The sequence below is a fragment of the Pezoporus wallicus genome, unplaced genomic scaffold (genome assembly GCF_028554395.1).
Source record: "Pezoporus wallicus isolate ANWC-B61680 ecotype Strahan unplaced genomic scaffold, APGP_CSIRO_Pwel_v1 contig_4131, whole genome shotgun sequence".
Classification (NCBI taxonomy): Eukaryota; Metazoa; Chordata; class Aves; order Psittaciformes; family Psittacidae; genus Pezoporus; species Pezoporus wallicus.
In genome coordinates, this window is record NW_026641950.1 from 4,677,538 (window position 1) to 4,703,675 (window position 26,138).

The following is a 26,138-nucleotide window of genomic DNA, read 5'->3' on the forward strand; positions in this document are numbered from 1 at the left end:
ATTAGGATTCACTAATTGATCATAGACAACCTTGGGCTGAAAACCTTTTTCTTTTTTGATAGTCTACCGGGCATGTCACAAGGGAAAGAAGTACCTCTCTGAGAAGGGAGACCCAAGACAGATTGAATTTAGCCCAGGGACTGAATTACCACCTTCACCTCGCTCCCCCCTCCCTTCATGAGCCACCAAAAATAGACAGATGGGGCTCTTAATACCTAACCTGAGAAGCTCTTCCACTAAAAGGGCAGCAACCCCCTTTCAGCTGTTTTTCCCTTGCTGGTTATAACCCGGGAGTCACACAGCCACCAGCTGAGACATATGGATGCACAGGGTGAAGCTACATAAGCCACCAGAAAGTCTGTAATGAGGCAACCTATTGAACTCGTCCAGCGGGAGAGCACCAGCGCGCAGGATGTTTACAGCCTCCCTCACCACCGAAACCTGCCTCCGTGCAAAGATAGACCTTGGGAGCAAAAACTTGCAGGTGAGCAGAGGAGGCAAGAAGGGATGGAAATCATCAGGGCGCTAGGTGCAGAGGCACTGATCCTCTGATATCCCCAACATGACCCAATTAACAACCAAATCCTATGCAGTGACTACTCATAGGAAAAGGTGACTTTTCCTGCAGCTCCAAACAGTGAGGAATGCAGGCAGGGCTGCATGCTTAGTACAACCCCTCAAGGGCATTTGTGAGCTATTTACATTTTTAAACAAAAAACCCCAAACCAATAGTTATCCTAGCCATAAGAAGTCAGAAGGAAAAATATTTAAATGATTTGATTGCAAAAGATACCAAAACCACATAGAAGTTAAGCCTAAAAGTAGATTTGAAGTCCAACAGCAGTGGGAGCAAAAGATGAAGCTTAAACTTAACGTGTGATAATGACTGTAAACATTTCCCTTGTATTTGCTATTAGTGCAAAAGCTCTGTGATTGTTGATAGATGCCACTAATCCTGTGAACTAAAATAAGATTACTTCAGCAGAAGAGCTGACATCCAAGTTTAGCAGATAGCACAGATAAACAGTACTAATGAGAAAAACATGTTAAGTTTAATTTAAAATTGGAAAACAGATGTTATTTTTTATTATAACAAACCCCAGAGCCAAAATACAGCTGAAAATATTTTAAATTGCAACACTTTGAAATACTATTTTATTTCTAATAGCGCTTTGGCTGGAAGAATGTAAGTCACTGTGTCTATTTCTATAGTTATTTCTGAGTGACGCACTAATGCATTCAAAGACAGGTTTTATAGGTGCACGGTTTGAGCCATTCTAAAAAGATGTAACAGGCCTCTTGTAAGAAGACTTAAAAAAATAACAAAAAAAACCACAACTTTTTTTGAGGAATACATTATCTTCCCACAGAAAGTCTGGCAAATAATTTGCAAGAGCAAATGAAAAAAGTAATTACATGCTAGCCAGCATCTCTCCCTCTCAGACAAAGACACACACATACTAACATGCAGATCTCTCTCTTTCATCTCATGGTCAGCACTGGCTCCTATGGAGGAGGGGTAGGGGTCTCCTAGACCGTAACAAACATGAAGCAGCTCTGTGGGCCACCCAGAACTACTGGCCTAAAGCTGTTTTTAAAAAACTCCAATTTTGCCATTTGTTTTTTAAATACTCAGCCGCAGAGCAGCATAGGGCTGCTGTCCTGCTTTAGCTGAGCAAACACAAAAATAAGAACCTCTACAAAACGCACAAGATTTATTGCCCCAAGTTGGCCAGCTACGTAGCTTTAAAATGTGATAAAAGCTGTAAATTGCAGGTCAAAGGTCTATTTTGCAAAGAGTGCAGACTCACATTAAAGCTGGGAATCCCAGTCAGTGTTGGAAGATGGCCGGACCCTGCTGGGATCAGGGCGCAGGGCTTGCCCCCTTGCTGCTGTGAGGAGCGGGATGCGGTCCTCCCCTGGGTATTTGCCACAAGAGTCCATTTGCTTTTCTAGCTCAGACTCCTTGCCATGGGCTATGTCTATCATCAGGGTACAATGTATGTGGCAGAAGTTTAGTGCAGCTCTCCTGGGAAAGCCTAAGACGGCCAGATGGGCTATTTAAGCTCAAGGTTTCTTCCGTTTACTTACAGTGTTTAAAAATCCTTGGCAAACTCCCCCTTGTTGTCCTAGTAACTGCTTAGCCATCCAGCACAATATTTTTATACTGCATAATAATAACTAAATACCTTAACATTTACTTTTTAATGGTAGAATTCCCAAACCAATTGGTTAGTATATTCTCAAACATCAGAGTCGTGGTAACTAAAACAATGCTGGTGCTCATCACAGGTCTAGTACCTTTCCAGTGGTGGGTGCAGGGTAAAAGCCACACTTCTATCACAATCAAGGGATACCCAAGAAGAGAGTTGCAAATGGAGATCATCTATTGGCATTTCCCCAAGGCCTTCTCCACTTCATTTATCCTCCCTGAGCAACCCTTACACCTCTGCCAATATAGGAACAACGGCCCATTCCCACAGCCGTTAGCCATGTAAGTGGTCTTTCAACATCTATGAGGCAACTTATATGAAAAACATCTTAAGGAACATATTAAAGTAAGGGAGGACGGAGTGGGAAGATGGGGTGGCAGAACTATCTAGGTCCTCTTCCCACCCTCTCCTCTCCACACCCCCTGTTATAGGAATTATAAATTTGGAACAAACAAAAATCCAATTACCAGAATAACCTTAGCAAGGAGTCACAGGCAGCAATTTTCCTCATCATTTTCAGAAGTTGGCAGTCTCTCCCTCCACTATTGTTTTGTGACTAATCACACTGTAATTTTAGCAGGGTCAGAAAAAGCGCTGGTTTAATTGGCTGCACACGCACTGCAAGGCAGTGCCTTTACATTGCAGGGAGACATTCACCCCAGGGAGAGGAACCTGAAGGACTCCTAGGCTTTGGAGCACAAGGTAACCCCACTCAGAAAGCACAGCCATGGCAACTGCAAGGCTGCTAGGAAATCCCCTCTACTGCAAGCAGGAATGCCAGCAGGGCCCCAAGCACACTGTCATGTAACGCTTGGTTGTGAAGGAGGTTGTGGGATCCATTATCCTCATTTAGCAGCTCAGCAGCCGCACGCGGGAAATGAAGAACGGCTATTGCAGGCTGTGACAAGGCTGAGGCTGCAGCCTGCCCATCTAGTGCTGGAGGGGAAAGGGAGAATAAACTCATTTCCCTTTGGAGGTTTCTGCACAAACAACTGAACAGCGAACGGCAGCAGCACTACCCCCGTCTTCTGTCAAGAGAATCAATTTCGTCCTTAAATAATAGTTGAAACTATGAATAGGTTCTCCTTCCAAAATTGAATGAGGAAAGGGAAACAAATGTTCCTGTTTACTTTTAACATCTGTTCAATCCAACAGAAAAATTAAGTTAATCTAAAGTTGTTTCAAATTCAAAATGTAGCCCAATGAGAACGTTAAAAAGATATTTATTCTCATGTACAGTATAGATATATACTGTCAACATTCAACTGCAAGAAGTTCAGCAATGTGATTATTTTCTACTTAGCTTCTAATAACTTGTTTTTAATTTGAAATATTCTCCTTATTTCCATACTTATGGCCTCTAAGTTTTCTGTAGGAGACCAATCCTTCCCTCATCCACACGACATGCTGTTTCTGAGCACAACAAAAATGACATAGCCGCCACAGAGATTCCCAAACTCTCTGTCTCTTCTGCCCAAGCACAGCTCTTCTTCTGCCTTCCATGGGAGGGGAGCTCTCAGCCTAAGCACATCACAGCTGGAGCAGAACCCAGGCTCAGAACCCCTCCTCTCTCATCCCTGTAGACAATACTGTCGTGAAATCAATGCCTCTGACCCTTCTCTCATTAGAGCTTCACAACTGGGTCATCTTTAACACATTTCTTTTGCAGAATATTTTTAGATCTTTGCCTTTCAGTGTGCAGCTGAAATGCTTTCCAAGATCTTACTGTTCCGTTTCTTGACAACTGCCATGACCTTGACAATTCCAGTCTTATGCACATTTTGCATATTGCAGAAAACAAAGCAACAACCTTTATGACAGACCTCTATGTAGTCCATTGACCAAGCCCTAGTTTTGCTCTACTAATACCAGAATTCACTTAAATTTTCTAACAAGCACTCTCACATTACCCCATGCTGTTTGCCCTTTCCTCCCTCCATCAAATAAGTTTCCCATTGACATATGCAAAACTACTTCATTGTCCTCCCTAAAATCACTTTTTATTGACATCTCTCTGCTCTGTATCTTACAAACCCCCCACCTTTGGAGCTGCTAGATAACCAGTATGGGGTGATGACTGTTTATTATGCCTACAGTGTCAGCTTTATTGTTACATTAGGCTTTCTTAGCCCATGTGTTTTATTTTAGCCTCCAACTTCTGTGGGAACTATATTTTCATTTGGCTGTATAAATTGGCATAACAAGATCCTGATACATGACTGTGGCATGAAGGCACTACTGCAGTAGAAATTATAGGCAACAGAGATACGATTTTTTCAATATCTCTATTTCCTAGCGACCATGAATTATCAGTTCCTTAAAAGCTGGAATGTTGATTCAGAAGCTACTCATAGCTGCTGCTCCTGGCAAGCATTCTGAGCTCTGTCCTACAGACAGGTTGTGTTTTACAGGGGGATATGTGTGTTTAGCTTTTTTATTGTGGCTATCTGCAGAAAGCAAAACCAATAACCTGATTAGGGTTATATTTACTCTGATGAGTAGATCACCACTACTCGGCATGCAGAAGAAAGTTTGCATACTACTCATACTATCTTCCTCTCACTTGTCAGAACTCACTAGAAGTAAGCAGCACTTCAGATGTCAGATGGTAGCTTCTGCCCTACGGAGCTACTCCACACATAGTTCAAAAAGGGATTAAAAAAACCCCAAACAAACCCAAGCAAAAAACATCTCCCATCTGAGCAAAGAACTGGATCAATATACCTCTAAATCCATGTAACAAAAGCAAAACATCATTCATTTGGTCTCTGAAAGCACTTCTGCCTCAAGACATACCATGAAGCATTTACATGATGGTGCACAGTTTAAATGGAACATGATAACAATAAAGAGAAGGACCGAACTTTTTAAAAAATGTGGTCTGATTCTGTGAGCGATCATGTATTTCAACAGTCCTAAAATCTGAAATACACCTGATTTCAACTGCCAGATTCAGGGGTGAAAAGTCCTGCAGCAGACACCCAAAATTAGCTATTTGTAGTAATCAAAGATTTTTTTAAAATATCCCTTTAAGTGGTGGAAACCCAGCACACTCAGAGACTTCCCGATACAGAAGGGGAAAAAGGAATTGGGAGAATAAGGTGAAAAGATATTAAGTAAACTAAACAGGCAAGTAAGGCTACAAAATATAATTGATAATAATAGCCCGCACATACAGAGGCTTACAGCTTTTAAATAGACTTCAAAGAGACAGACTTCAATCATTATTTAGCTACCTCCACAGCTGCAGTAAGTATTTTTATCTTCCTCTCCCTCCCCAAACACACTCAGGTGTCAAATTATATTTGGCACTTCCTCAATTCATAATCCTGACACGTTTTCCAGGGCTTCCTTTGTCACATTCACTTGTTGAACTATTACTATTCAGAGATACATTTTTACTGTAATAACACTACAATACTTCACTATTTAAAAATTAATGAAGTGAGTGATCTTTGAAATTACTGAGAACTGGCCCGTCGCTGCTCTCAGTAAAGGCAATAATCATTGCAATGCCAACTGCAATAACATTCGAGGTAAGTGCTCAAGCAAACATTCACTTTTATCCTAGGAATGTAAAGAAATAAGGGAAAAAACCCAAACATCATATTAACTACATCTAATTAACAGTAATATCTTTTTATACAGACCTTGCATCTGGTAGCTATAGGGAGCCTGTCCAGGTTGAGGTGTGCTAAAGCTGGCACCATAGCTTAGAAATCCTGTCTGTCCAGGTGACTGTGACTGTGCCAATCCACCTTCTGTCTTGATGCCTGCCCACAATGCACCTAAATCAGTTAGTGACAGCAAATCTATTTGTTCATATTCAAACAGGGATGGAAAATAAAATCACTTAATTAGCAGCATTTTTAACATATTAAGTATTATTGCATGCATGACAGAACAAATATCGAGAACATACACAAATGAACAGCGTAAGGGCAGTCTAAATGCACACATAAAACTGAAGTTCACCAGGGAAAGGTTAAATTCAAAACTGTGTTTCCAATAACTGCAAAAGAAATTTATACATGAACAGGAAGTTGCATTATTCCTTTTTTCCTTTCCTGCCAGAGGCTAACTTTTCCATATATTCATGACATTTCACAGAGGCAGATCAGCAACTTTATAAGATTTTAATGAAGCATAGCATAGCCAAGCCCTCCTGCCATCTACCCATTACTGACATAACTGAGCTTTGCATTGTGTAATATTCCTACATGAAAATTACGTGGCTGTGAGTGCAAAGGCTTTCTAAGGAATTGGAAGTGGATAAAGAGAACTAGCAGTATTAAGTATAACGATGATTTTCAAAGCTAATTAAACACTATAGGAGGCATTCAGTCTTTTAACAAATAAACACGTAATAGAGAGGAACTATTCCTGAAGCGATCTCCCAAACTGGGAAAAACATAGCAGAGAGTCATTAATCTGCACTGACAGGGAAATCCATTACACATCACATTACCCTCTCATTTCCAAATTTTGTAATAAAAGAATCCAAAGTCTGACTAAATGAATGACTTGCCTCCCAACTTCAGTGATTCTTCCCCCAATTTGTAAGGCAACAAGCAAGTAAGTATCAGCAAGCGAAACACTGAGGAAACACACACAATTCAGCCTCTGTCTCTTAGTTTTAATTATAAGGTTTTCCCAACATGAACTACCATTTAAAAATAATTATAGCCAAAGCAATGGAAAAGTAATACAATACTCTTAGGTTTCACTGTGGCATTCAGTGATATCTCATTGTTCAGAAACCACCGTTATTTGAACTGAATTAACTAAGTGTGAATTAGTAACATTCCTTTGAAAATTACTGTTAACCTAAGTCCATTTCCTGGTTGGATTATTTTTTTAAACAATATTCAATGCTTGAAGGTAGGAGAGGTCTGAGAAGTCACTGTGTTTGCAGAGCTTCAATATCTCCCTGTATACAACTGGCAGCATGTTTTCTTCTGCCATTTAAACCATTATTTTTCAACTGCTGTCATTAATTACCCTTAATTCCTTCTGCCAGACCTGCTAACTGCCAGACTGACCCTGTTTGCTTGCTTCTTCTGTTTCATGTTACAATTAAACAATCCCAGTGACGAATCTGACACCTCGTTTCCAAGGGGAAACTCCTGCTATGGATGTTTTGGTATCAGTGTTCTATTTGTCCTGTTTAAGGACTTCTAAAATGCTGATTAAATATTGCTTAGAGAAAGGTTAACTAAATCAAGCATTAAATTTCTAGTCCAGTTTTAACAGCCTGATTCAACTCTCCATCTCAGACAAAGCAGGAGGAGACAATCAAAGGCAGCAGCAGGAGGATGCCACTTGAGTGAAGACAACTTGGCACCAACATGCCCTTTTGCAAACCTCCATGCTATGAAGAGCCTTTTATCTCCTAGGACTTACTCCTCCCACCTGCTCTCATCCAGAAGGCCTTCACTCATCATACCCTGATGCTCCCTTCTTCTTCTCCCAAGTCTAATTTATGCAAGGATGTGGAAAGGGACAGTGAGAAAACGTAAGGGGACTGCCAAAATCTGGGAAGAAAAAAGTTGGTAAGCAAAGTTTTTGCTAGATGCTGGTACCGGAGCAGGCAGGAAGAAGGAGCTTCAGGAAATTCTCCAGCCTCCTCAGGGGCTTTGCAGATGAACCAGGGCCAGAAGCCCCTGGGAGGCAGCTGTCAGTGGCATTCCCTTCCACCCCCCTTCCTGCCTGCATGGCTGCACCACAGTGGACCTGGGGGAGTGGAAAAATGAAAAGGCTAGAGGAGCGTTTGAGACAGCATCTTTCCAAACTCTGCCCTAGACAGAAAACTTGAGGAAGGCTGATACGGGAATTCATGAATATTTTCTCTTCCAGTGAGCTCCAGAGTAAAGAAACAAAAAGAAAGAAGTTTCCCACTCCAACTCAATTTTTCCTTTCACATATGTCATAAGCCTCCTCTCTTTATACCTGCTGGAAGCTTTCTGCCTAGATGAGAGAAAGGAGAGGCAGATGGAACATGGGGTCTAAGATTCAGACCAGAGACGAGAATTTTGGCTCTAAACAGGCTTGACTGTGGCAAATGAGCATTCCAGTGTTCCCCATGTAATTTATTTTGGGAGCACGGATTGTATGATGTGCCTTAACTATATAAAAATATATATGGTGTTAGGTCCCAAAACTTTTTAATAGCTATTTACTTTTAAATATGACTCCTATAAAGCACATCAGGAAGGAGCATCCTAGCCCCAGTCATGACACACTATCTGAAAAGAACAAAACATGTTAAAATCCGCTTAGCTTAGGAGCTAGGGGTTTCAGTGGTCAAAATCAGCTCAAAAGCAGTAAAAAGTTAGGCAAAAATTACCTGAGGTCCTAGGCACAGGGATGGACGGGCAAGAAAACAAAACAAAAGAGGAGGCAGGCATGTTAACCCCCGGTGAGCAGTTGCCAAGTAAAACAACTCTCAATTATAGCTCAGACGACAGTGAGACAGCTGAACTCAAGTACTGAAATCTTGAAATCAAGGCCTTGCTGAAGTCAGTGGGAATTTTATAGTTGACTTCAGTGAGGTCAGGATTTCATCCAGAGGAACCAAGCAAAAAACAAAAAGTCACTGTTTGGGCTGCTCAAGCCACCACAGCCAGCCAAGTATGAGCATGAGGTGTCCACAGGAGAAACAGGTCAAGAAAACCATGGTGGGGAAAGGAGTTGTCTGTTATCACACCACCTGATCCAGCGGGAAAGAGCAGAGAAGCTCTCATCAGCAGCATGAGCTTGCAGGGGAGGGTGTGGGCAAGAACCTCCATTTTTGTAGCCTTGAAAATGTAGTTTGAATATCCTTAAAGTACTTTCTACATCTAAAATATGTGGATTTGAAGTGAAACTGAAACATGCAATTCATGTTTATAACCATACCTTTGGCAGTAAATAATCAAGGCTGTAGCCACAGAAAGAATGTTTCCTTGGATTGTAATTATTGATGATATACTAATGAAACACTTTTTTTAAAGTAAGGGGGAATAATAATCTATTTCTTGTACCTACTGTTCACAATAGCCTGCTGTAGGATATACTTGAGACCCATTGGTTTCAACTGTGGATTTCATGATGAAAGATTCACCGGTTTTGAACTTGGAAAGTCTTAATGATTTTTAGGGGTACAGCTTGTACTGTAAGTTCTGTTCTTTTGGTATAAAATTTACATTACCTGAATGTAGCTTTACAAAATATACTGCTAAAAGCATGTGGATTGTATATTTTCAATATGTTCCACCAGAGGAATATAAGACCTATTTTCTAATAATGCATCCTTGCTGCTGAACTGCTCAGTGGTCTGCCAGCAGACAGTCTGGCAGCAAAATGGTCTCACCCACAGACACTTGTTTTTAAATTAAATTTTTTTTTAAATCTTTCTACTTAGTGCTATCTCCTTCATCAGGCAGACAGGGCTTTAGTGGCGATTTACCTCAATTTTCACCTCCAGGGAGTTTCAAAACACTGGAAGTCAGATTTATTTTCTCTTTTGAGGGGGTCTTTGTGAATCAGTTTTTCACCTGCTGAAAATCAGCACAGCTTCACTGGTTCATTTGGGTTTCAGTAATTTGGATCAGCTGATACTCAGTGCTTTATGTACCAATGTACCCTACTGCATTGCTGGAGAACAGAGCTCCCCAGCAAGTCACCAGGAGCTGTGCCTGTGTAAAGGAAGTCTCTAGACTTCTTTTCCCATTTTGTTTTTTTAACATTATCATTAAAATCCTAATGAATCTCTCCCCTTGATCCCAAAACAGAGTCATCCTCCTGAGTAGCTTCTTAGCTCTTTAATACATAAAATAAGCATTACTGTCTCCAATGGGGAAATTACCAGTCTTCCACAAGAAACACTAGAGAGCACAGCTGTCCCACTAAGCAGTAATGCAAGGATCACATAATCTTGAACTAAAAACCATTTAATTCAGGAATAAAATAACACGGATGTGATTTCTTACCATATGAAGGGATTCCATAGGGTTGGCCTGGCTGCGGGTAAGTGGCATATGCTGTAGCTTGTTGCATCCCTGTTGTAAACTGTGTCTGCCCATATGCAGCCATTGTTTGTGAAGAAGGGGTAGGAAGAATATGAGGGTACGCTCTGCTATTGATTACAAATGACAGAAAATAAGACAGACGCTGCATTAGATGGACATTTGTGTACTTATTTTTAGCCTTATTATAATCCCACTACTTCATTAACACATAATTATAGCCTGTGCTAAACAGCAGAACCTCTCAAAGACAAAACAATAAGAAATCAATAATAAAAGAATAAATAAAATAAGAACTTTCAAAATATTTTTCAAATACATTCTTACCATTTAAAAAAAAATATTTTTCCCCCCAGAAGCTGCTGTAGTTTAAATTATGACTTAACAGATGGACCCAATTATTGTTTTAAATGAGGTTAAAATCTGCTTTTTTCAGTTATTATTATTACTACTATTATTATTTTTAAAAGATATCATACTTGGAAGGGTAAATCTGTGGTGGGGAGAACTGGTGTGTTTGTCTTGGGCTGAAACCACTGCTTCCAATTGCTGCACCAAGGAGAAAAGAAAGCACACAGAAGTGTAAATACACACACCAAAGATAAATATTATTCTTCCTAATAGAATTTCAGAGTATTAACAAGATTTTAATTAAATTCAAATATCATTGATACCTTAGATAGAAAATAATATTTTATCAGGAACTATGCAAGAATGCTTAACATTAAAATCTTGATTACAAATCTCAAATACTAAATTGCCCCTTTGTACAACTCCTGAGCAATAGTTTATTCTTTGCTCACACTCAGACAACATTTTCAATGCAAACAACCTATTTCCGAATGGAAACATTTCCCTTCATATTTTCAAAGGATTGTTGATATCTCAAGTGCAACATTTTATTAACTTTTAGAATTTTTAAGACCTACATTTTATGAAGGAGCTTTATGCATGCCTCAATTGAAAACATATGGCCAGCTTCAGAGCACATGCTTCCTTTTTTTTTTAATTATCCATAATACAGATGATGTATTAACATATTACACTTCCTTCTCTTTTGCCCCATCTTATCTGCTTTCTAAAATGCTTTCAGACCATCAAAACAGTCAGCATTGCATAAAGATGTCCAATGTGTAAATGGTCTTAGTGAAACAACGGAGCCTAGGAGGCTAAATAGTGAGCTCCTCCCCTGCAGCCCAGCTACTGTTAACACAGAGCTTTAAGCCAATCCATACCAATTTCTTTCGGTATTTTTGGGTGCTGCTGAGAGCGTGGCAGATGTGCTGGCATGCTCTGCTCTAGGGGTTATGTTCGGGAGCTCTTCCCTCTCTGGTTACCGTTTGGGTGCCACTTCTTCTCTACGTCCCAAGGTGGGTTTTGAAGCCTCTGCCAGGAAGGGGTCAGCGGCAGGTTATGAGACTACTGTAAAATCAGACAGCCAGAGAAACAACAGGCCCTATTGCTAAGTACTTGGAAATAAACAAGGCACGGATAATTACCCTTCACCAGCTACCCTTTTCCTGGCCAACTACAGGGAAAATCCATCATCTTTACACTCCAGGAGCACTTGTGAAGCGTGGAGGGAAGCCGGGAATCCCTTTCCATGCCTTCCACACCTGATAAATTTTTCTTTCCTGTGGCCTGTGAGGCTGCAGATATATCCAATACTAGTCTGACTTTTAGTGAGACCACCACAGACATATAAAGCTACTATTAAACACACTACCTTTTCCTCTTTCAGAGATCTAAAATATTCTGGAAACTTTTTGGCTTTCAAGTTTGATACTTGCATATTCAACAGCGTGTGCAGAAAATGGAGGATGTGACAAGACCAGAAAAGGGTCGCCTACTTGGAGCCTGACTGGTTGCGAGATGTCGAATTTTGCTACTCTGAAAATATAATCCCATGACATGGCAGAGATCCTTTTTTATTTGATTTGCGCCATAAAAACCATGTGCTGGAAATACCACAGTTAACCCATAGGTACGCAAAACAGTGCAGACATACTAGGATTTTTCTCACAGTGTTTGTCTCCTGTATGTTAAAAGCTGTGTTTGGCTTCCAGAAAGAAAAAAAAAGCCTGACAAAAGAATGCATACCTTGGTAATAATAAATTATAATAAATGAGGAAGACCTACCCCTCAATTGCAACACTAATCACAGAGGCAGGTATGTTTACTTACAGAAAACAAAATAGTAATTACTCTGGGCCAGAATACTCCCCAGTGAGACTCCCACTGAAGACACCAATGGACATTAATAAGCCTGATGCTGTAATTCTCCTTACTTGGGGAAAACGCCTATTGACTTATACTGTCTGCATCAGATGAACAGAAAGAGGCATAAACTGCAAAGTGCACAAGGCTTTTTAACAGCTGTGCACAGGTTTAGACCACGTGGGATAAGAAAATAGCAAATGAAAAAAAGCTGAGCTTTAAATCTTTGCTTTTTACTTACCTGATCCTGAGAAATTCTCTAAAGACCCGTCTGTGGTAGTAGTAGTAGCAATCTCACTGCTGTTCATTGGTTCTGTTTTAACTACAGAAATATAAACAAAATATATTCTATTTGCACCTAATATTCTGGCACACACATGCACACACTCACTACAGCCACAAATTCAATAAAACAGAAGTCTTCCAAAAATGTTTTAAATCATGGCTATCAACATTTTGCATTTATGTATTTTTGTATACAAACAATGCAAATTACTGGCAGCTATGATTTACACATACATATGAAATGATCGGGAGGGTTATTTCTGTCCCCAGGGAATAAGAGCCACTGTAACAAACCAGAAGTCCCCATGCAACTTGCTGCACCTGTCCTGATTCCTCTTAATCCTGCAGACCCAACAATAAGGGTACACATTTAGATTAGATCATGCAGACATTTAAAGGCTTGAAAGACATCAATCTGAGTAAGACAAAAAAAGGAAATAATTTTCAAATGGGTTTCTTTGAGTGCTGTTCAGTATTTTTTTTCCATCCAAATAATTTTTCAGAGGAATAATAAGAATTTGTGATGAAGTAAAACACCTTCCTTGTGGTGAATTTCTCCTCTCAGAATGGAAACCAACTTTATACTCATCAACCCTGAATAAACAAAGGGGAAACAGCCTGAACCAGATCCATCAGAGAATGTTTTTACATTTTATTTCCTCTGCAACCCAACACGGCTGTCAGAGAGTAAAAAAGCATGAGAGATTCTCTCTTGGCTCATACTGCTTCATAATTTATTATTAATTAATAACTTTTAATAAAGCCTGAAATAAATAAACAGATTTCCCTTTCTTATTCCAGCACAATGTCAGTAACATCAGTATTCCAATCCACGGCATAAGGATGGGACTGACCTGGCATGGATGCAAACAGGCACAATACCTACTCCCAGGGAGTTATCAGATCAGTACAGCAATTTCTCAAACCCATTTTTACACCCCTAGCCTTTGGAGTCACAGCACACCAAAAGCAATGGAGGATGATGTTTCAGAAAACAATGGAGCTGATCTTACTACCAACATCCCACCACTTTCGCTTCTATTGACACACACAGCCACCACTGCCCATGCACCAGCACTAGCGCGTACCTGACCTTTCAGCAAGGCAATTCAGCAACACTGCAGAACATGAGTCGGAGATAACTAAGGTAAACCATACCTCATTTGACATGTAAAGCCTTAGTGTCATCTTGACATAGGTGTACATAAATGTATGTATGTTTGACTATACTTGTGTGTTCACAAATTGCAACCATCACTAGCAGAAACCCTCCTGGTACCAGGCTCAGAAAGGGCAAGGGAGAGGCACTTTTCCCTTCTGACAAAGGACCTTTCCTTTCCTTGTCAATCCAAACTCTTATTTCTGCATGCCAAAGTATTTCCTTCACACTATGTCATCCACAGGATTTATATGCAACCTCTTAAGACTTTCCTAATCAGCCACTATTTTCTTTTGATTCTCATGCAGGGTGCTCTGTCTGCACACACTTACACAGATCCATGCTAGCTCCAAACAAAACTCTGCTACATCTGTATTAGCAAGCAGCGCAGCACAGTAAGAAGTTTCATGGAATGAAATGGTTGGTGCAGAGCATCCACTATCCACAGTTTAGGCATTTTATGGGGGGTTACACATGCTACGTTTAGACTTGCCCAAGGAGTGAGCACCCATCAGCAGCTGGGGAACATTAGCTGCACCTCTGCAGAGCACCTTTTCTGAAAGAAGTGAAGTCTGAGAGACTCCATTATGGAGAAACCACTCCAAGGTGAATTTATTCAATGTGAATTTATGTGTGGTAAGAAAGGGTGGCCAGCAAGTTCACTTCAAAAGTTCACTCATGATCTGAACTTCAACTCCAATACAAACGTATTTCTTAAAATCACAGCATATAACATATCCAACATCCATTTTATAACTAAATACTGAATGTCTAACACACAGAATACAACAAAATAGTTGTTGCAGTGTCTATCTCAAGTAATTCCAGAAATGACCAGATTTTTACATCAAATTCTAGTTTGTTAATCTAGATGCAAATAATTGTAGCACCTACGTTATCTTCTCCTTTTTCTTAGATGTTTATCACAGCTATATTTTACAGTCAGACTAATATTTCCCTCGTAGATTACTCCAGCTTTCCCAAAAATATGCAAGTATTCTGAACCTAATTTCCATAATGCAATTATACATTTGGAAAGACCAAGAAAACATGCTTTTTTTCTACAGCTGACAGCTGTGGGGGAGGGAAAGAGAGGAAGATGAGAGAGATCAAACTAACTTGGGGTACAGGGTGGAAGATTTCAGTATATGCTTTCTCCAAACATTTCCCCACTTTTCCAGAGAAACAATTTATCTATAATTCTTAAAAAAAAAAGAAAATATCATTTTTTGGATCATAGCAAAGTAGCAGCCAAGGACAATGCTGAGCCACCTCACACAATATAAAGACCTATAGCATCATTTGTTACAGTTAAAGTTTTTGACGGACCTTGGCACCAGAGCTAGTTGGGAATGTACTAAAGATGGACAGGAACTGAAAAGCCATCCATTACCCATGCATTTGAATTAAAATGCAGAAAATGACAGCATATTTTCTTGTATCTGAGCCTAAACATATTTCAAGAGAATGAAAGCTTGCTATACAAAGAAATAAACTGAGAACAGCCATGGTTTTACCCACTGGAAATATTTACCACGTGTATTCTCACCACAAAGGAATGTCTTTAATTTTCCCAAGGCAAAAACTGACCCGCAGTGGAGCATATTTCACCCCAGAATCACAGGAAAGAGAGCTGTGAAGGGATTGCTTGAGGTTAAAAGTCTGCCAGTCTATCGCAGTAGCACATCAGCAATCCATGTCTATGATGAGAGGCATATGGAGCTGTCCAAGGAAGCAAGGCTTTGGACAGTCACGGATCTGACCCTGTCACGTGCTCCTTCAGCATACTCAGGATTTCAGCTCTCCGCATTTTCCGTGACAATTAACATTTCTGCAACATGTCCTAAGCTTTCACAGGATGACACTGGGCAATGAGTGGGAATATTGACACATCTACACAGAACACGTTGCAAGCTTGTCTGTAACTACCAACAGCGTGCTCAGTCGTGGCAGAGACTGCAGAAACGGGAGAGTTCCCATTTCTGCTGCTCCTTTATCAAAACAGACTTTTACTGAGGTGCAGAATTATCAGACTTACATTATAGAGACTGACTGATTCAGTAATATGCTGCTAAGTTTTAGTGCCAGCAAAATCACTCATGTAATAAAACAGATTACCAGTAAGAAGTTCAAGAAGAAATCTAACATATTCCTAATATGCTGCAAAAATTCAACATTTAGAATTACTGATACAGATTTGGTTTATATACCTAGGAGCTTAAGAAGCTATGTCAACAGAGAGACATTTTTCCTCCCTCGTTTTCTTGTCTAGTCATTTATGAGATTCTAAAAGCAAGATTTAAAAAGAAAATGTGCAAGAAAAAAACCCACAACAGAATAATAGAAAAAAATTAATTATCAGATAACGCACATGCTAGCACTGAGAAAAAAAGGCACAAAATTCTGAGATAGCACAATTGCTGATCTAATGTTACATCAATTGTCAAGATATTTCTTCCTAAGACACCCAGAGATTGCAAGTGCAATGTGCCTTGTTTTGTCAGCCATAAAACAAAACATGGTTAAAAATGACTTAAATGGCAGTTTCAGAACTCCACGAAAAGAAAGAACTTCAGACTGGAACCTACAAGTTCATGTGGTTCATTGGCCAAATAACAACTTCCCGAGTTCACAGCTTGTCATGCAGTCACTGGTGTATATAGCAGTAAGAGTGCTATGAGGAATGAGATGCTGATTATCTTAAATATGGATTTAGAGACCTAATATTTGGCCATTGTTAATACAAAAGTCATATGAAAACCTCTTAAAGACTGCAACTGCAAGCATGCAAAAGTTTTTAAAATATCTTTTAAAAATTACGTTATCTAAAATAGATATGCCTTGATCTACTGAACAGTCTTTGTTAACAGCTATGCCATAGACATTAAATCAGAATAAAAATATTGTAAGCATGGCTGACTTACAACATATTTTTTAATTTTGCAGTTTTAAGACTGGATAACAGATAACACTGTAATATTACATTCTTTGTATTATATAACTAAGCGGGCAAAATGAAGTCATTTGTGGCTGACAGCTTTCAGTGTCCATGGGACACAAAGAGTGAACAAAGTAAGCAAGGCTGTTAGTTTTATAGACATACATAAATACAATCTCTAGCCCTATTTTGGTTTGTCTCAAGGTGATGCCTTAAAATAATGTTAGCAGCTAAACACCAGGTAGGTATCTTGATTACGTACCCATTACTATTCATACACTGTTGCTCTTTCTCTGCCCACTAGAAGCACAGAGCTCACCCTGAAAGTTCAAAGACAATTGTCATTAACAATGGGACAAAAATTCCACCTTGAATCTCTAAGCTGACGGTATTTTCCATATCTCCTCTGTACTGAAGAATCTTGCACATATAAACAGGTAATAAAGGTTACAAGCTACTTATAAAACAGGTTACTCAATTACACTAATTTCTATTCAGAACATTCTCTTTTTTTATCAGACTATCAAATCATTAGCTCATGAGCATGAAGCCTGATAAACTTACTTGCTCCTGCTTCTCAAAGCAGAGGACACTTTCTGAATCTCATTGTCTGGAAATTACCAGATGGTAATCACTACAAGGTAATTTCCAGCCTAAATTTATGTTTTGTTTTGAAAGAAAGTCCCTGCTCAAAGCAGCACATTCTAGTTCAAGCCCAGACTGTTTCCTGTTGTCCCCTCCACTGATGTGAGGAGGCTTCAAACCTTCTGAGTATTGGGGCTGTGACTAACGCCTAGCTTTCACTGCATACACAGTTACCCCACAACCCTCATCCTCCTTTTCTGTTAAGCATTACAACTGAAAAATCTTTTAACATTCTTGAACCTGCTCATCCAGCAGTAAAAACCTTGAATTTACAAAGAAATGGCATCATCACTACAGTGCAAAATCAGGAAGAAAATTCAAAACTAGTTGGGTGGAGTCAAGCTTTGATTGTATCTGTAGCTGGTAATCAAGATTTAACCTGGATATTCACCTGACAAGTACAGTCATGGGTTAAAACAGTCTCATTCATTGCAGTTGAAGGTGAGAATATCTGGGTCAAACTTATGTTCTTACCCCTTCACACTCACTCGTCAATTCATACCTGATGATTGTATCTCTTCTATCACAAAAGAGGCAGCATGAATCCAGAAACACTCCTATTTAAGATGTTATGAACTATTTCCTTTTTTTTTTCTTCTTAGATCCTTGATTGGGAATCTGACCATGGTAACTGCCCAGTACAACAGTCTGCAAGGCATCCGTGTGAAATATCTGTACTCTTTAACTAAAGCCAGGCAGGATGACCACATAGCATCATAACCCCAGATACTGACGGCAAAAAAAGGTTGCCTTCAGCTTATTTCTGGGAACTTGGAGGGCTTCAAGTGAACAGAGAGCATCGTGGAGAAGTCAAGCCCACTCTGTCAGTAAGGTGTACAAGACACAAGACTAAGACATGAAGACAGAAGCAGAATGATAAAGTGGGTGGGACCTTCCACAAGTGGGAAATAATATTCCTTACTTTTGGCCAGGGTCTGAACTCCAGGACCATCAGACTTAAAGTCAAATTCATCTGGACAAAGTGGGATAAGCAGCTTGCACTCCCCTCCACCCAGCAGCAGCAAACTCCTCAGCTTGTCTCACCAAACCAGGTGGCACAAGTACTTTCTTCAATGACCAGGGAGACACTGCTAACCCTGAAGTGTAACCAAGTTTTATGCTTTTTTATTTACCTGTGATAAGCAAAACCCCTCTGAAGATTACAAGATGCAAATACAAGTGCTAAAACATCAACTCACAAGTCTCTGAAGATGCAAAGGCTCTTCAAATACCACCCTATTGTCTATTTACGTGTGCATTTAGATCAAGATGTTCTACTCCTGTTCCCTGGAGTTTCTGCTGGTGCACATGGACAGCAGGGGCTGGATTTCCTTTTCATTTGTATTACTGGCCAGGTGCATGATATTTTTATCTTATGCAGTGCAGTCACACGATTGCACACACGCAGATTGTGCGTAACGGGTTGGTCCCACTGGAGAGACATTGCACCTAGCACGAAGTGTTGCAGTTACAGTTTTCAGTAAAGCAGTGTATAACTTTACAGGTCCTTGACATCCCACAGCCTGTGCAAAGCCACTGTGCCAGCAGGGCTCTGCGACCCTCAGACACACTCAGAGAGTACTTCCACAACACCATGCTCTGCATCCAGGGTCTGGAACAGCATGCGCTGTGAAAAGGGTTATGAGAAGCTGCAAAAGTAAGTGGTATTAAAATAAATGGTGCTTCCAAGATGTTCCTTTCTTTTTAAGTCATTTGTCATTTACAGTATTTTGTTTCCCTTGAATGTCTGTGGGAACTAGTATTGCTACTAACTTTTCCCTTTAATGAGGTCCGTCCTTTCAGGAAAATGTTGTGGGAGAAAACAAAATGGTGAGGCTTTCACAAACAGATGCACAAACACACAGAAAAGACAATAAATACAGAAATGTTTATTAGCCAGTCTCCTCCTCAAGACCTTGCAACATGAGTTGCTGAACTGAGCCAACAGAGGAGTAGACAAATAGTTATTTCAGTGGCCAGAAACCTATGAAAGAGGAATAATAGAGCATTATGCTACATGTGCTCAGAACAGACAGAACGACTCTTGGGGAAGCAGGAGAATAAAAGCACAGATAAGACAAAGAGTCTGGAAGGAAGCCAATGTAATACAGCAAGAAGAAAAAGGTAAGGAGGAGAGAAGAAAAAAATAGTCCAAGTCAGCCCCTTGCCTTCACACAAATGGGCAGTGATGTGTATCTGATTTTTATCCTCCAGAAGTGGCAGCAGGTTGAAGATTATTACTAGGACCTACAGAGCCCCAGGTTGCTTTTACCAGCCTGGGGCCTGGGACCAATGCATTCTTTGCCTCTGGCCACACAACTGTCCTTTTGTGCTCTTCTGGGGCTGAGTAAAGAAGTTAGCATCAATAGTTATTGATACTCACACCCTTCTGAAATGAAAATACTAGATTCAACTTTACTGCACTATTATTTGAGGATGTGTAAATATGGAGGCATCCCCACCTCAGTTACATTCATACCATCAAGCTCTTCATCACAAACACAAGTGTAGAAACTTCAGCATACATAATTGGCAGAAACTCCAGAAATGAGCAATTAAAAGTAGCAGAACCCAAACATCTCCCAAAGGAGAATCATTCTGATTGCCATCACCTACTGCAACTTCTTACGCCAAAGTACACAAAATTATGAATATTAAAAACTACAAATAACTTATTGTTAGAATTACAATGAATTCTTAACATAACGTTTACTTACAGAAACCTACATAATGCGCCATAACAATGACCAACTCATACTTTCTCTATAGGTTTCAACATTTTACTCCACCATTATTTCAGAAAATACTGAAACTAACTTTTTCTTCATTCTATAATATTGCAGCCTGACAGCAAACATACTACACAGCACTGCCTTTTGAAACCCTGAAGATGGATTTATGTTCACCAGACTTTAAACAGCCTTTCTAATGGCCACCCATCAGATAGTCATGTAGTGGGGAGTTCTGACTGCCTTTGTGTGGGATCTCATTCTCATGTTGCAGCACGTACTTAAAGAGCAAGAACTTTTTCCCAAAGGAATTTTGATGTCCAACTCCCTTTGAAGCCTCCCTTCCTACGTATCTTTGAAAATCTGATCTTCAATTTGTTATCCATTTTCCCTTACTGCTTGGTAAGAAAATGCCTTCTCTTCTTCCTTCTGAACACTCAAAAATGAGGGCAGAAGTAGCTCCCTACTCCTAACATGAATGAAGAGTAGTTGCTTGGAAAACCACAGCTTCTTCTCTCCCCATCTTCACCTATTCTTTTCCATTCCAGATGCATAAAAGATCACCATGATGGGCCACAGGCATCTGTTTCTCACTCTGTGTTTCCATCAGAACTGATTTACATTATTTAGATAAAAGGCAAGATCACTGTAGGCAGAAACTGGATGCAGTTGTCCACTATGGAAAACACCTTTGCTACTCCTTTCAAATTTATTAATTACTCTCAGCCTTTCACCTCTGAAGTATATCTAGCAAAGTGGGCACTGTTATTGGAATAGCCACTAGCTGTCTGATAAAACTTAACGAATGACAATTTTATTAGCTTCTGTTGTTATTGTTTCTTTAACTCCTTCAGCATCAAGCCACCACAGCAATTCTCTGACAAAGGAAGATTAGAGATAAGGCACGACTACGAACATTTTGGTCCCTACTTCAATTATATATATATATATATTTTTTTTTTTTTTTCACTTTAACATATTTTCTCAGGCAAGTCATACAGGACCAATATTTTAAAGGTGTCCAGTGTCTGCTGCTCCCTACAAAGGAGGGGATTTTGTGGAAAAACACTTAAAAAGGACATGGAAAAGTCAAATACTGCAGTATTTGTATCATTGGCACCACTTTGGCATGCCAGGACTGATTTTTCTGAGTGCCTTTAGCCAGACATTTTAGTGTTATTACTCTGCATTTGATCCTGGGAAATTTCCGACTGGTCAAGGTCTATAATTTCATTGTTACTTCCCCATCACTGGTTTGAAGACCATGCTGCCTGGCCCGGAGAAGAGGAATGTTGCTTACCAAAGTGAAATTAAGCACACAAAGAGTTATTATATAAAAGCTGCATGCAGAGATTAAACTCAGACTCAATCACACAACTAAATCCCTATTCAGTGCTTTGAAAATTTACCACTAAGTGTGAAGCTAAAAATATTAGCTAATAACAGTGAGCTATCTTCCAACCACATCCTCTCACAGAACATCAATAAGAGACAAGTCTGAAAATGTGCCTTAGAGGAATTAATGAACATTTGTTTGAAACAGGGCCATTTCACTTTGGGACAGGGTTTTGTTTTTTTCTTCCTTGTTTCTTTTTTACCTCCTCCTCATCTAGTGAACATATCCTGCACTTCAGGGTATGGAAACCTGCCGAAATCACACCCATAGTCAAATCAAATTTAACATATCTTTACAAGATATTTATAACATGCAAATACCTAGAGGCCCTATTTCTTGTTCACATGAAGGTACCTTATGCCAGAAAAGAAGGGTTTTCCTGTTAGTGAGTATGAGCGCGTAGTAGACTAGAAGCCAGTTTCACATACTATATTTAACATGTGAATGTTCAGCAACCCACATCTCCACTCCACATGCAAAAAGCAAGCAAACCACACTGCAGCATTTTAAGAAAGGTGCTTGGCAAGCCCTTACAACCGCATCCTTACAACCTGCCACTTGTGCCTCAGCAGGATTCTGCTTCAAGAATCTCGGAAAAAAAAAAATTTACTTCACCCTTCATTAAAAAAAATACATGAAACCCTTACTTCATTCACTCCATTTTTCCTTAAGCCTGTTTAGCAGCTCAAGGAACCCAAACCAAGCATTTTCTTAAGATAAAACAGATTAACAGTAAAAATTCCATCTTCAGATTCTTAGGCATCTGCTTCACTCACAAATTTTGTCTCTTGGCACACATTTAATTCAGAAATAAATTATTCTGTTTCTTTCACAAACTTTTCCTTATTTGCCACTTAAGAGCAATCAGAGACAGGAATTTTCAATTTAGAAAGTTTAGACCAGAATCGCCAAGCACAAGCTATTTCTCAGGACGCTATCTGGACAACATCTGAAACCACATGCTGAATGCCCACGCCTGCTGTGCCCACCACAGCCCCCCAAACCTGCAGGGCTCTGTGTGCTAGGGCTTAGCAACCAGTCTGCAGTGCTGAGGAGGGTCATGTCACCTGAGGGAAAATTGCAAACAAAAGAAAACCGTTTGGCTTCGACTCAGAAGGGAAACACAGATTGCAAGTTACAGCTTTCTGGGTAGAATTCACTCCAAATTAATAAACATGAACTTTAAGATTCTTGTGTCAGATAAATTAGTTACTGTGGCTTAATTTACTTCCTTCAATAGACTCTGATACCCACCTAGAAGTTGGGATATTACTTCCAAAATTATTTGCTACCTGAGGTCAGTGAATGACTAGATACAACATACAGCTTGCTTCCTGTCAATCTAATATTAAGCACCCCATTTTTCAGGGTGCATGCTTACACACAACAACTACTTAGAACAAAGTCAAGCCAGTTGATGAGCGCCTTTCAGTGTTTCAAGGAACACTCCTTATTTCTATGCTAATAAAGAACCTTCAAGTAACACAGAAGGTACGAAAGCTGGTCAAATTTACAGCAAAAGGCTTTTGTGACCTAGAGGAATTTTAATTTGAAAGGGTCAAGCAATTTTATCCTATACCAAAATAGTATACCCCTGATAATTTAATATTAAAATATGGTAATATAACTGGGTATTTAAAAGGAAGAAGACTCATCTAAGGAGATGAAATATTGTTTTGCTTGAACTACTTAACACATTAAACACTTTATTTATTCCTTAAAAAGCAAGTTTTGGGGGTTGGTGTTTTGTTTTGTTTTTTTCCAAAATGACTTAAAATTTGCTTGCTGCAATACTTTTACAGCAATAACAAAAAGTAAATTATACACAACTGGCACAAATGCCTGTTAATCTGATAACCCATAAACCCTCCCCACTACAGAGGACTCCAATTAGAATGAATAACAGAGATGTTTGGGGAATTGAAGGGGGATGACATCTGTTTGATTGACATGTGCCTTTCCTGGAAGAATGCAACGCATGTCCATAATCCTAAACAGTCTGACAGCACTAATATGACCCAGTTCTTAGGAAAAAAAGGCCTATCTTTGCTACAACAGTTGTTTAACTATACATTTATACTGAACAGTAATATTGAAGCTGTGTGACTTTTCTCGTAATGCATTAAAATCTCTATTGACATAGCTATCTAAATGTCATGTACAATCTTTCCTATTATAACCATAGAAATGTTACAGGAAAGAGTATTTTTTGCTGCTTATTATATAAAGCCTTCTGTGTTTCATTATATGTATTATTGTATGTATTATATATCTATTGTACTACTGGCCAAGCTGTTAGGTTGTTCTGCTGTTAGTATTCTATTGAGAACAAACATAACTTATAAACTGCCTGACTGCTTCTTGAAAAATAGGTATCAGTTTACCCATTGAATTACTACACCTGTTTGAATTTTGGCCACTCCATCAGAGCAGCAAGCTAGCCCGAGGAAATTTCAACACTTAGTTTTATTAGCCTACTTGAGAAAACTTCATAGCCTTAGGAGCTTGAAAAAAGGGAGAACATCAAGAAATACCCATCTAGTGAAAAACACTGAAAGACTGAGTTTTGTAGTACAACTGTAAACGCTCTTTTTTCTCATGACTAAGCTACCCTTTCAGGTTTTTTTGGAGGTTTTTTCAAGCTCCGCACATACTACCTGCTCAGTCCATTCAAACTAAATGGAAGGAAGATAAACCTGGAATGAAAGCTATTGCTGAAACTTGATAAGAGTAACTACTGATAAACATTGATCATCGGCTTTCCACACAATATTACATAAGCACAGAACACCTAAAATAGTAAAACATTTTCTCTATGTAGCTTACTTACTGCAAGAACATCAATGCAACAAGAAGAAAAAATAAACTATGAAAGACTAAAAATAATGGTGGCTCACCTTCTGTGCCATTGGGTGTCATGGAATTATTATTTATATGGGAGTTATCAAGTTTTGGACCACTGGGGGATTCACTACTACCACTTAGTCGTCTATGTGGGCTGGCTAGATCCTGCATTTCCATAGACCTGAAAATAATATGCAGCTAGTTTTAGTGACATATTCAATATGAATTACCTATATGAGATGCAGCTTGCTATTAATCAACATCCTGAAAACAGCAAAAAATGAACAGCTTCTCTTAACTTGGTTATTTCTACTGCAAAACGCATTTGTAGCCCTCCAAAATGTGACTGACCAGTTACCATAATTATTTTTGCAGCTTCAAACAGAATAAACCTTAGATATGAAGTACTGTACTTTAAACAGTTGTGTCACCTTGTATTTTTAAGGTACGTGAAAAGACAGAATCACCAATATATGAAGACGTACATCCTCTTAAAAACAAATTAACACTCTGCTTTTTCAAGATTAACCACTCAGTGGCAATATAATGGGCCTCCAAACCAAATAAAACACTTGAAGCAATTGTGGAAACCTATCATCTACTGACAGGGAATGAGATATTCCTGATGTATGTGTTTACTCTGGCAAACTACTTAATTGTTCCTCTGTTTCCGTTGAAACAAATGCAGCATTAAAACATTATTATGTCTGCTCACTTGTTTGCTTTGTGGATTACATAAAGCGTGCCCAATTGAAAAGGGATATGACCAACATACAGTGGATCCATATAGGCGTTAGTATGCCTTAGCACTCTGCTGTATCTCTACAGCTGTCGCTTAGTCAGAGAGCAATTCCGATTCAAAGCAAAAATTACACATTTATAAAGCACACAAACAGCTGAATATTTCCGATTTGTGTTTTCAACAGCCTTATATAAAAAAGCCCAGAGCCGTGGCCACCATGACATATGTTGGGGAAGCTTATGATTGAAGTGCCCAAACCTTTCATTTCTTTATACCTAAAACTTTTGCTAATGTTATTTGATGTACTCAGTCTAAGTAATTGCTCCCTGTAGAAGTTTCATAGGTTATTCTGCCTCCAAGGCATTTGAATCAGTAATTTTTCATTTTTTAAAAAAATGCTTAGGCTCTTTTAAAGACTATAAAATTATATAAAAAAATTCCTCCCACCGTAATGTATAAATATCCTTAAGCCTAAGTGTCATTTCAGCTATGAAGCTTTCACATTTTGAGATTTTATCACAAGCTCTACACACAAATCCTTCATTTTGCATTTAATTACCTAAACCAACCTACACATAAAGAAGGATGATATCACAATGACTTTGAAAAGCCAGTATCTAACATAAAATCAAACAATTTAGTAAAGAAGTGGACGTGCTCCAGGTTTACAGACTAAAAGCGAAGCTCGAGCACTTACTCATCTGCTTAATGTGGAAAACATGGATAAATATTTACTTGTCACCTGAAGTTAAAAAAGGGAACAAAAGCCTTGCAGAAAAATAGCAAATGTCAATCAAATGCTTACCTGCAGCTTGTCGAAACAGCAACATCTGAACTGGTTTGGGACTTCCGCACCTGTAAACCAGGGAAAGAAACAGAAGCCTCTATTACTCCACTTTACTATGAGGACTTAATTTAAAGGAAGGATATTACTGCGGATGACAACTCTGTCCTTTAAAGCCAA

At 39.2% G+C, this 26,138-nt stretch overlaps 1 protein-coding gene across 1 annotated transcript in view; it reads right to left on the reverse strand.

Annotated features, from left to right (window-relative positions):
* Positions 1-26,138, reverse strand: part of EYA1 (EYA transcriptional coactivator and phosphatase 1) — a 163,588-nt gene that overhangs the window by 57,408 nt on the left and 80,042 nt on the right. Inside the window, exons 3-9 of the mRNA XM_057426199.1 lie at positions 25,980-26,029; positions 24,486-24,613; positions 22,593-22,655; positions 12,678-12,758; positions 10,699-10,768; positions 10,184-10,329; positions 5,864-6,001 (exon numbers count right to left, since the gene is read on the reverse strand). Of these exons, the coding sequence (XP_057282182.1) occupies positions 5,864-6,001; positions 10,184-10,329; positions 10,699-10,768; positions 12,678-12,758; positions 22,593-22,655; positions 24,486-24,613; positions 25,980-26,029 (676 nt within the window). The remainder of the gene's footprint in view (positions 1-5,863; positions 6,002-10,183; positions 10,330-10,698; positions 10,769-12,677; positions 12,759-22,592; positions 22,656-24,485; positions 24,614-25,979; positions 26,030-26,138) is intronic.